Here is a 12553-nt window from a genome sequence, read left to right as displayed (position 1 = left end):
CTCAGGTTTTCTTTAAAGGACAAAGCAGAGGAGTTTGAAACCCGCTGTGAACCGGTCCTGGTGATTACACACTGGCGCTGATGGTCGCTGGGCGATGTGCACCTCCAGCTTCTGCACCTTCCCACCAACCCTGGAGGGGCAGAAGCAGGGTCTGGGGCACAGGAACTGCCTCACTGGATGGACACGGCTGCTACCGCGGCCAGCCCCAGCGTCTGGCCATGGTGGAGACCCCACAGCGGAGTCAGCAGCCCCACCAGCGCTCTCACACCAACCCCTAGCGAAGGCTTCCCGAGGCCAGCAGCTCTCTGGAGCCCATCCCGCAGGAGCCCCACGCGCTGACCGGAGCGAGGGGCTGGGGAGCAGGCAGCTCCCTCTGTTCCTGTGCCCCGCGGGGCCGCTCCCGCTCCCCTCGGCTCCCACCTCCCCGGTGCTCCTTGTGCCGTCCCGCGGCGGCAGCCCCAGCCCCTCGCTCTGCGCCGAGCGCTCCTCAGGAGCTGCGCGGTCCCCCCCGCGCAGCCCCGGTGCCGGCTGCGCGCAGCCCCCCGCGTTCCGCGGTTTAACGCCACCATCGCCCCGCCACAATGAAGACGCGGCCTTTTCATGTGAACGACTCGGGGTGATTCCCCTTGGTTTGTCAGGACGGAGGAACGAGCGCTGCCCGCTGCGCACAAAGGAGCCGGGCTGGGGGGTAGGAGCCAGCCGCAGCGGCACCAGCAGCTCCCTCTAGTTGGAAAGCGAATTATTTTTCTCCCCGAAGAGGCAGCGCAGAGGGAAGAGCCGGATACCGCAAGCCGCTTCAGTAAGTGGCTCGGTAATTCGTGCTGTAACACATGAGCACCGCACATCCACTCGCTACATTCTTTGATTCACTCTTACATTAAAAAAAAATTCTATTTTCTATGCTGTCTCCTTTTTGTAAAACGTTAACTACGGAAAAATTAACGATTGCCAACATTTGGCAAGGAACCTGCTTCGGAACAAAAAACCTGGCCATGTGGTAGAACAGGGACCTGAAAACCGGGCTTTACTGAAATTTAAAACAAGCGTCAGAACTTGCATATGCTTTAAATAAATATAGGGTTTCATATATTGATCCCGAAGCCACCGCCTTGCATTTCCAAGGCTTTGAAACTAAAGAAGAGGCTCTTTAGCCTGAGGGGTTAAAAGTGTGGGTGTGGAAGTGGGCTTTTGTTGGAAAAATTAGCAATGCTATGAGTCATTGTGCATTAGGGCAGAATAGTTTTGCATCTTGTATGAATCCAGACACCATATGCCATGCGAGGGCCCTGCTACTTTATGCAGTGCCGGCGGCCACGTGGGCATCCCCAGCGGAAAGGGCCGTCTGCGGCGCTGGGCCGCGGCGCTCCGGCCACGCCGGCCACGGCGGGAGCAGCAGGGACAGCTGGTGAGCCCGGCCCGCCCGGCCGCCAGCATGGTAATGAGGCGCGGGGAGCACAAAGCCAGCGCCCAGGGACGGCCGGCACCGGGGCTGCTGCTCGGCACCGCGGGCCCCGCGCTTTGTCCCTGTGCAGCGGAAGCAGCGGCCGCGCAGCGAGCCCCGGCCCCCGGTTCTGCGGCGCTTCTGCACCCGAGCGCGGCGAGCGCCGAGCGGAACCAACAGAGGCCGGGAGGGACACAGGGGCTCGGAGCAAGCTGCTCCAGGGGATGGGGGCCCTGCCCGCGGCAGGGGTTGGGACTGGGTGAGCTTTAAGCTCCTTTCCCAACCACACCGCGCTGGGGTTCCCTGAGCCCAGGAAACCCAAAGCGCAAGTGAGCGTTCAGAAGCACGTTTCCAAAATAAAGCAGGTTTTCTGTACACAAATCCGTTCCGAGCCATTAGGGGTGGAACAGCAAAACTTCGAAAAGACAAAGAACACAAACCCCTTTAATTTGCCTGGTGTGTGAGTGAAAACAGACAAAAGCAAACACCAAAATCCAACCCAAACCACCAAAATACCCCATGAGATTGAATGAAGTACTTGGTAGCAACCGCCTGTATCAGTTTTGCTTCTGTCAAGCTCAAAGGAGAGCCCTCATTAAACCTAAGTTCGTGGTTCTTTGTCCAGTACAACAGAAAACGTAAACCGTCCCTCGATAGCCATTTGGAGCTCTGTGTATCTTACCAGAAGAGAGCTGGAGCGTGAGTTCACACCTTACCACAAAAAGTATGTTCACCGGTTAGCTGTAAACAACCCCGTACACCACACTGTGTACTGGGTATGCACTGCGGTCACCCTCGGCTTGACCACAGGGTAGGTACCATGAGCAGTGCCCCCAGAGCAGCTGAGGGCCCAGCTGATGTAAAATCGCACCCAGTGCCAGGGTGCTGTAAGCACCCCGTCGGGCACCCCATGAACACCCCCAGCGATGGGCCTCAGGATGCACACATTTCCCTCTGCACCGTGGCTGTGGTGCTGGTCAGCCTGGCAGAGAAACCCACTGCGTTTTGCTTGTGAGCATACGAACAACTGCGCTCTGCTGCTGCAGACTGAAGCTGGAGGAACGTTTCTCCCAGCAGCCCTCAGAGCAGCCGTGGTGCAGGAGCACTTCCACACCACTCCCGCTGGATTCAGAGCTAGGGCCCAGTTCAAAGCAGCACTTAAATTACCCCCCCCAGTCTCCTGCTAAACTATTCATGAACAAATGAAATATCACTGATGAAGAAATGGAATAAAGAAGCCAAGTGTCTCAATCAGAGCTGCTGCTTATACTTTATGCGCTTTGTGCCTTTTTCAGCAAGATCGTGACTTTCCAGACTTTGGGAAGGGCAGAAGAGGCATGGCTGTGTATGCAGGAACCTTGTTCCAATTAGTGCACATACACATCATCTAACAAATCCAAAGTGGAGTTTCTTGGGATTTGTTTGTTTCCCTGTTTCTGACACACAGCACACAGTGAATTCACTTTTCATTTAAACCCCATTACATTCACGATGTCACTCAACCAATGGAAGTGCCCATTACATTACTTAGCAAATAAAAGCCCGTACAGCTGCTGGGGTGCATTTACCCTCACTGTGGAGCACAGTCGCTGCAGAGATCACCATCAGGAGGGGCGGCAGGTTCACACTGCTACAGAACTAGCTTGGGACTTCTTCAGCAGCCCTCAGTGATCTCTACAACCTCCAGCCATGGAAAAGAACAACAATTCCTGCCCCTTGTTACAGCAGAAAAATGAACTGCAGTGTGAACATGCAAACCTGGCGCTGCCTCCTGAGCCTGCAGGGAAGCGGTGATGCTGCTGGTTCTCAGCAACATGCACACAGCATGTACACATATGAACAGATGCACGCATGAAACTACAGAAATTCAAAGCCACCATGTCCCAGCATCACGCAGCAGCGTGTGAAATGCAAGCTCTGAAGCCTGACATACTCTGGGTACATTCACAAGCAGGATGAAGTGGATTTCTCTGCCAGTCCATGAAGAGCACTATGAATAACAGCTGAAGAGCCGCCTCCACAGCGCCGTGTAATGCCACCTAAAAGCTTCTCCTCGCATGACTTGGTACAGGCTGGAGCAGATTAGAGGCATCGATCGCCGCCCGCAGAAGGTGCTCGCTGTGAGGAGGGAAGCGCGCGGCCATCGACCGTGCCGGCGGGATGCTGCCCCGTGAGGGGCAGTGCTGCTGCCTGTGCTCAGCCCGCAGAGCCCCACACGCTGCTCCCAGACCCAGACCCTCTGTGAGGGCTGGTTACAGTGGCTGCTGGAGAGGAACCCGCTGCTCCCCGCAGACAGACACAGACCCCCCCGGCCAGAGCGCAGCACTGCGCAGGGAACGGTCAGATGCCATGTCACATAAATTGTCACAGCTCCTGTGACACGTGCTTTAGAATCTCATAGTAATTTCTGACAGCATTATAGAGCCTGGGGGCACGACTTCCTTGGGTAAAGCCAAGGGACAAATTGGGAAGCCTTCTCTAAAGAGGGGACCAGGCTTTCTGCTTCATTTCCATGGCACAGTCACACACACCTTTTTCACCAGAGCAGAGGCAGAGCCCCAGAAGCAAGCTCAGGAGCACACGTTTGGAGAGGTTCACACAATGTCTTTTCAGGCACCTGACATGACATGCACCTACAGAATATGTGATGGCCACTCGGGTCACACAGCAAAGTCCGTCACAGCACAGATCTTTCTTCTTCCGTCGCTGGTGAAGCGGGTGAGCAGATCAGCCGCTCTGCATTCAGTGAATCAGAAACTGGTTTAAAGGGAATGAATTACAAAAATAAAATATCAAAGTTTATGTTCTTTGCTTAATCTCCATGACCGCAGACATGAGAACCTGTGAGATGTGTCAACACCTGCATGCAATGTAATGAATGACATTTACACATGCCTTTTCCTGCTATGGTGGTTTGATTTTCTCCGATGAACCCTGTGCCTGGTGTCGCTAAGCAGCCAGACCATATCCAGAGTTATTCAGGTACCAGTTCACTCCTCCAGAGGAAGAGCTGTGATTTCCTCTGGCCCACAAACAGGACTGCAAGTTGTAAGCAGGAAAATGGTGACATCCAGTGCTCACACACTACTCAAACTATGCGCATCCTCAGTGTGTCCTTTTTGCTTGTTCCAATGCATGGACACTGTCAGTGTCTAGTGCACGGGGCATTACTTTGCAGCAAGTACTATGAACACCCACAGTCGATTCAAAAGCAACTGAACTCTTTTACCTCCAGGTTTTCTCTTTGAGTGAACAACAAATACACAAACAACTCTGGGAACACCACAACCTGCCACAGTGGCAATTGCATTCCTCTACCAGACTCTGAATATTTAGGTCAGCCCTTCTATAGTTCTGTTTCAGTTAATGCTAAAGGCAGAAGCAGCACAGCTTATATGAGAGGTCTGTTGGGGTAACGCTTGCAGGGACACCTGAAATGGGCAGTTCTGAGGGCAAAGCCAGCAGCTGATGGAGCTCCTAGAGCCAGCCAGGAGCCCGCAGGGGCTCACTCACCAGCTACCACCTTCCCCTGCAGAGAACGGTGCTGCACTCGAATCCAGGAACTGCAGAAGAGCATCACAAACACACAGGAACCAGCAGGCAGGATAAGGACAACCCCCCCTTTTTAGCATAGGAACAAACCAATTTATCCTGAGATTGCTTAAAAAGGTGATTTCATAATAAGCATGTTAGTTCTCAATAAGCCCCAACAGGAACTAACTCCCTATTTACTCATCCACAGGGAGAGCCGTGTAGCTTAAATTGCTAAGAAAATAATCCAGAGACTGTGAGAGTTCAACACAGGCCCCAGGGAAGGAACCAGTGCTCGCAGGGGCATCTCCCACCCTCTGCCAGGCTGCTCACAAGAGCTGGGGGAGCATCTCAGGTGTGTCAGAGAATGCCCCTGCTTCTCTAAATTCACTCAGTGAGGAGTGCCATGGGGAGCACCAAGTCCAGCAGCTGTTTGCAGTGGTGGAGGGAAAACCAGGGGTAAGATACCGCAAACAACAAAACCAATCCTACAGCTAAAAATAGCTTGTCCCAGTGGAAGAGCGGGAACGTGGACACAGAGACCTGCAGTACGTGGGGCCGCTTCCCCAACCTCACAGACCATGACAGCCATTCACCCAAGCTCCCTCTTCACTACTATGGGCACGTCCCAAGCTCTGCTCTTTCCTCTCCAGGCACAAAGCAAGGAAAAGGCTCAGAAAGCACCGCTCCTCCTCACACTTGGAGGGTTTTCAAACTAAACCTGCCCTGGCGCAGTCCTCCAACAACGCCTGCCCTGCCTCTGAGGAGCAGTTTGCACTACCAGGGTTTTAAGAAAAGGAAAAAAAGCTGATAAAAGATGTAGGAATCGGGGATGCTCACTTTGTTGTTACTGCGAAACAGGTCAGATGGGAAAGCAGCAGCATCCCGGTTATGGAATTTCCTGAGTAAACCTGAGACAACATACAGACCTCTGAACAAGAACAATGGAAGTCAAGGAGCACGGAAACCGCTCCATTTGAAAGACAGTCTGGATTCCAGACAGCCAAAGCTGCAATGCCCTGTGCACTCCAAGGGGAGCTTTTTGCTCAGGCATCGCTATCCCCAGAGCACAAAGTCTTTTTGGAGACAGACACCGAATCCTGGCCCAAGCAAAGCTCCTGGTAACTGCAGACTCAGCTACGTTCCTGTGTCTGGAGCACCTGAGCTTAGGAACTGTCAGCTGGAACAGCAGCTGTGCATCAGACCCAGAATAAAGACCTCAATAGAGACCCCATTCTCTCCCCCAGTATTTGTCTTTGCAGCCAAGACCAGCCCCCAGAGAGGTGCAGCTCAGAGCAACTGGGGCTCCATAATGTGCCAGTGTTCAAGCCCCCTTTCCAGCAGCACACAACTGGTTTGGTATCAGCTGGAAGGGAGCACAAAGGGGCAGTTCTGTGTCAGCATTGCCCCCATGCTTTGGAATACTCACTATTACTGGAACCAGAAGAGGCCCCTGCTTCGGGTGTCCTGCTCACCCCAGCTACAACTCGCACCAGACTACCAACGTGCTGGGTTTCATCCTGCTCTGGGAATCGTGGTGCTCTTAAACCCTGGCCATCAGCCACTGCTGCTTTAGCCAGCCTTGATTCAGAGCAACTTCATTTCTGATTTAGTCATTATTTCTCTGTGAGATTTGTTGTTCCTTCCTTTCTCCAGCACATAGAAAGGGGGCTTAAATGATCCCCCCAAAACTGCCATAAACATACACATTTTTATACCATAATTTTAGGAATTTTAAAGGTTATTATTTATGAAGTATAAATATTATTCTTCCTTGGTTTGACATAATTTAAGCCACCTCGTTGTTCAAGATTTCTGTAAATACACAGCCACGGTTAAAACAAACCTCGTGCCTGAGGAGCTGCTGGGGGCTGCTGGGGCTGCTGAGGCACCATCAGCCCACGCTCAACAGCTCCTGAAGGGTGGGGAGAGCACTCAGCAGAGGGGCTCAGTGCTCAGTGCTCCTGGACACCATGGGTTTGAGCACACACTCGTGTCTGACCACCACGGCCACGCAAACCCTGCCCACGACAGCCGGGACCGGGCTCCAGCCGTGCAAGGGACAACTGAGCTCTGTGATACCGGCCCCGGGTTTTGCCATGTGGTGTGTACAAAGAGACAGTGGCTTTAAGCTCAAGTTTAAGTCTGGTTAATTACTTTGTGAGGAGTTTCTCTCGCCCTAATGAATTCCCTAAACAGCAGCAGTTCCATAAACACAGAAACATGCGCTGAGGTCTGCCAGAGTTACCTGCCTCATTTCCAAACGGATTTCCAACTGAGAAATGTATCTGGGTACGACAGAGGAATTTGTGTCATGATGACCAAGCGATGACGGTGCAGCGCGAGGCTCTGCGGGCCTGGTCCCCATGGAAACCAGGCTCAGATTTTGTCCTCCCCTGGCTGGAGCACGGGGACTCAGGGGCCTTTTGTGCCTGATGAGATTTCTTCCACAACCTTCCAGCAACAGACCCCACCGCTTCCTCCTGACTCCTTCCTAATTGAGATGCAAATGACTCTCCGTGGCTGATTACACTTCCCTTACAGCCCCTGACAAGTGCAGCTGGAGCCGGAGTTACAGACTTCAACAAGTGACTTCAGCTGTCACTGCTGGCGAGGGGCTGCCTGGTTGCGGCACGCGACGCCGTGGGCACCGCTACCCACTGGCACCGTGTCCCATGGACACTGCATCCCATGGGCACTGCTCCCCATCGGCACAGCATCCCACAGACACTGCATCCCATGGGCACCGCTCCCCATCGGCACAGCATCCCGCAGACACTGCATCCCATGGGCACCGCTCCCCATCGGCACAGCATCCCACAGACACTGCATCCCATGGGCACCGCTCCCCATCGGCACAGCATCCCGCAGACACTGCATCCCATGGGCACCGCTCCCCATCGGCACAGCATCCCGCAGACACTGCATCCCATGGGCACCGCTCCCCATCAGCACAGTGTCCCACAGACACTGCATCCCATGGGCACCGCTCCCCATCAGCACAGCATCCCACAGACACTGCATCCCATGGGCACCGCTCCCCATCGGCACAGCATCCCACAGACACTGCATCCCATGGGCACCGCTCCCCATCAGCACAGTGTCCCACAGACACTGCATCCCATGGGCACTGCTCCCCATGGGCACTGTATCCCACAGACACTGCATCCCATGGGCACTGCTCCCCATTGGCACAGCATCCCACAGACACTACATCCCACAGGCACTGCTCCCCATCGGCACAGCATCCCATAGACACTGCATCCCATGGGCACTGCTCCCCATCAGCACAGCATCCCATGGGCACTGCTCCCCATCAGCACAGCATCCCATGGGCACTGCATCCCATGGGCACTGCTCCCCATGGGCACTGCACCCCATGGGCACCGTTCCCCATCAGCACTGCATCCCATGGGCACCATTACCTACAGGCACTGTATTTTATGGGCACTGCTACCCATTGGCATTGCATCCCATGGGCATCACTTCCCATTGGCACTGCACTCCATGGGCACTTCACATGGGCACTGCATCCCATGGTCACCGCTCCCCATCGGCACCACATCCCATGGGCATTGTATCCCATCGGCACTGCTTCACATGGGCATGGCTCCTTATGGGCACCGCATCCCATGGGCACTGCTCCCCATGGGCACAGCCTGACTCCTTCCTGACCCCCCACAGCCTGGGATCAGGGTTGGGGCTCAGCCTGGGGGGGGGGGGGGGGGGGTGTGTCAGGTCCCCACAGATGCTCTGCACCGGCCGCTGCTCCAACAACAGGAGCCCATCACCATGGAACCACTGATGCCGGATGGAGCGTCCAGTCCATTTCTGACCATGCTGGAATCCAGAACGTTTTCAGTTACTAACCCTTATTCTATGGGTGCTGACTTCTAACATGGCCCATGTGAGGAACACCACTGGCAGACCCCTCCTCAGCTCTGCTCTACACAAGCTGTTCGGCATCACCTGAACCACAGTGTCATGGCCGATGCACTGCCAACCCTCACCCCTCACTTTGCCAGGATTACTGACTTCTGTTTCTCCCTCCCATTGGAAATTTTTGTATTATTTCACCTTTTGAGTTGTTTTCATCTCCAGATAATAGCATCTCTCATGAAAATAGCAGGATTATTTCATCATCATGAAAGTAACATCTCTCAGTCTGACAGTTACTAGAGTCCTTCACTTACTGTTCAAATCCTCCTGTTCCAGTAGCAGTCAGCAGAGCCATTTCCTGTGTGTGCACCCTGCCGGAGCTACAAAACCCCATTACTGCATGGGACAGGTCCATACACCACCTGTATACACCTACAGCCCAGCTTGTGGCTCACTAAGGATTTCAGTATAGCTAAAGATGTTACCTATAGCAGCAGTTACGGAAAGCTTTTTCTCCCTCTGCAGCATCATCCTGACAGGAACATCCCACCACGTTCTCTCTGCCCAGCATCAGAGGGTTTTCAATCCACTTTCATCTATCAAACAGACAAGTGGCAGTTGATTCACTGCAGATACCGTTGATGCGAAAACAGGCACAAGAAAGGAAGAAAAGAATCCGGGGACAGATGCTGCTCCAGCAAGCCCTCACACATATGCTGGGAAGGGGCATGTGCTATCATGTTCCTGCTGCTCATGTTCCCCTGGGGACAAGGAGGACCCAGAGAGGCCCGGCTGGGAAGCAGGAGCACGGCAGGATGCTGAAAGTCAAAAGGAAGAGCAGGAGTGGGAATTGGAGGACTCCAGCCGGGGTGAGGTGCTGGGATAGCAGCAGGGTCTCTGTTACTCACGTTAACTTTACTGCTTTAGAGCTATTGTTATACGTGGGCTATAGGAGCGGAGGGGTGAAGCTCAGTTCTGCACAGAAGCACTTCGGTAATTACCTAGAGCTCTCTCCCAAAACCACCCCGGAAAACTCAGCAAGGTTCGTATCTGCTCAGAGCCAACTGCACAGGCAACAACCCCATCTTCGCTTTAAAGCAGGTCACAGCCACGTTCATACCATACAAACTCATTTAACCACAGTGCTGCTTCTCGTTGCTGCCCGCTTCTGCAGAGTGCACTGGAGAGAATTTAGCCTTTAAATAAACAGAACAGTATTTTGTGGATATTTGTGTTTAAAAATGCCTCACACTGATCAGTGTTCTCTCCAAAACGTTTCATTTACAAACTCTTTCTCAGTGTCACATCGTTATAGAAATACTCAGATCAATAGCTCCCCAAAGCAAATGCAGTGCAGCGAGTGCTGGTCCCAAGATAAGAGAGATGATCACAAAACAAGCTATAAAATGTTTCTGGCATAATTATGGCATCATAAGAAAATCCCAGCATAGGTGAAACCCAGCAGCAATGTTGTCAGTTAGTACAGAACACAAGAGTAAGTCTGCTCCCAGCCCCGCAGCAGAGCAGCACACCTGAGAGTTACCTTCCAGCACCTGAGCGAAGAGAGGTTCTGAAAATGCCCCAATACAGATGTGGCTGGAATGAAACTGGAATTTGGGAATGGAAACATCCGTATCTGAGGCTAAATCCCACCCATTTTACTAACGGAACAAGCCCAAGTGAAGACTTTTGGACCACCTCTTTGAGTAAGATAAGAACAGGACCAAGCTCTATGTACAACCCAATACACATGGTAGGAAACTTCTGTTAGTGAGAAAGAAAACTGAGTATTGCTGTTACTTACAGCTCAAAGGGTCAGCGTTAAGCCCGAGCCTGCCAACATCAGACTGAAGCTGCTGGAGAACACTCCTGTCACGTTATGATCTTATGAAGACCTTTCCCAGTGAACTCCAATGGAAGGCTGTCATCCCAGCTTACCTCTCTGCAGAACAGCGTGCAAGTACGCGCCCTGCCAAGGAGCCCGGCCCCCGGAGCAAAGGATACAAGCTCTGGTAGAGCGGGATGAGGGATTTGACAGCCCTGCTGGCGTTGATGCACGTGGCACAGATGAGGCTCGGCAGCAGCTTCGCGGTCACGATGGCTCCGTCGAAGAGAGGACCAAAGAATGGCACCTGTGCACCCAAGCAGACACAACGCGTGTGAGGCTGAGGTTAGTGCAAAGCACGGGAGCAACTCCCACAGTCATGCACAGGAGCAGCGTGCCAAAACCCGGGTCCCACTCCATGAGCAGTGCGTTATTCTGCCATAAACTGGTACGACCGCATTGTGGAAACCACCACCCTGAGGGGCAGGGCCAGGACAGGCACAAGCACCTCAAGGTGCTGAACCCTGCTCCTGCAGCGTCACGTCCAGAGGAACCCCCCCGGGCCCCGTGCTGGCACACAGCTCCTCACACAAAGGCTGTACGAGGTTAGAGAGATGCTTTATGACAGCGATAGGTGCCTGGAATTGCATACGTGTAACAGGCTCTGCCATGCCGAACCCAGGAAATACTGATGTTTAAACACATCTTAGTGTTTCCAAGCAAACTCCTTCCCCTTCCACAACAAAACCAACCCCAACCCCCAGCCCAAGCCCCAGACAGAAGCCAGCAGCAATTATCAATATGTAAGCTATGGATTTTTTCCATCTGTACAGGGGCTTATCACATAAATAAATACCCTCCATTATTCTTCTGCAACTGCTCTTGGGTGACTGTGACAGTCATTCAATAACTGGACAAAGGGAATAATATAAATCCCCTGCATCTAGGGAATTCCTCTAATTAGAAGTGGCAATGAATTACAGAAGAAATTTGGTTTTAATCTAACATCTGCAAATGACAGCTGTCTTTCCAGCACAGTTATTCTGTCATTCCGTTACTTAAAGAGTTACCCACCCCCAAAAACCAGGTTAGTGTAAAATGTGGCCATAGTGGCTTTGCCTTTGTTTTTTGATGCTGGCATTCCCACCATGGCGGTTGGAAAGAAAGGGGTCAAGGAGGAATTCTACCCCACCAACCGGGGATGTTGTAGAGTATCAAGTCTCTCCTCTTTAAGCAGTAACATTCCCTAGTTGACACATATGGTGTTCACAGGATTGACAAAAGGAGAAAACTTGTAAACCTGCATTTGCACGGCAGCACAAATAAGATTAAGTACAGACTGGTATTAAAATGACAGCAGCTCGCAGTTACCAGACACTTAGAGCAGATGAGCACTTCCACACGGAGGGAACTGCACCATCGGGCTTTCTGAGGAGCCAGGTTTGCTCCCAGGACTTTGCTCCAGGCTTTCAAAGCCAGCTGCAGCCCAGGCATGGGGTGGATTTTGTTAACGCCGTGTACACAGGTTGTACATGTACAGTGCAGACGAGGTGTGTACATTTATGCACCTTATCTCTGTGTGTGTATGAATACATACATGTGCATAAGCTCACATTTAAAACCATTTCAGTGGCTCTCTCCAGTAAGTTTATCAAAACCACCTCCAATCTGACATTTTAAAACTAAGTTAAAGAATGGCTTTCTCTGGAAGTTTAAAAGTCAAACTCCAGTAAGTCAGAATTTACACTTCCTTTAACCAGAAGAGGAGGCTAAGCCAGGCTGAACCCTAAATCCAGAGAGCTTTCCTGAGCATCCCTGACCAGGGTGCAGAGATACGAGTGCAGTGGGAGCGCTGGAGGGTGACTTCCCAACACTGG

At 52.6% G+C, this 12553-nt stretch overlaps 1 protein-coding gene across 4 annotated transcripts in view; it reads right to left on the bottom strand.

Annotated features, from left to right (window-relative positions):
* Positions 1-12553, bottom strand: part of RALGAPA2 (Ral GTPase activating protein catalytic subunit alpha 2) — a 115494-nt gene that overhangs the window by 26751 nt on the left and 76190 nt on the right. For all 4 annotated transcript variants that reach the window (XM_061461767.1, XM_061461766.1, XM_061461765.1 and 1 more), the window contains one exon: positions 10856-10983. In XM_061461767.1, the coding sequence (XP_061317751.1) occupies positions 10856-10983 (128 nt within the window). The remainder of the gene's footprint in view (positions 1-10855; positions 10984-12553) is intronic.

The sequence above is a fragment of the Pezoporus flaviventris genome, unplaced genomic scaffold (assembly GCF_033815535.1).
Source record: "Pezoporus flaviventris isolate CSIRO_AGI_PZ_B2104156 unplaced genomic scaffold, CSIRO_AGI_Pfla_v1 ptg000031l, whole genome shotgun sequence".
NCBI lineage: Eukaryota > Metazoa > Chordata > Aves > Psittaciformes > Psittacidae > Pezoporus > Pezoporus flaviventris.
The sequence above is the reverse complement of the archived record's forward strand: the minus strand, read 5'-3'. Positions and strand labels throughout refer to the sequence as shown.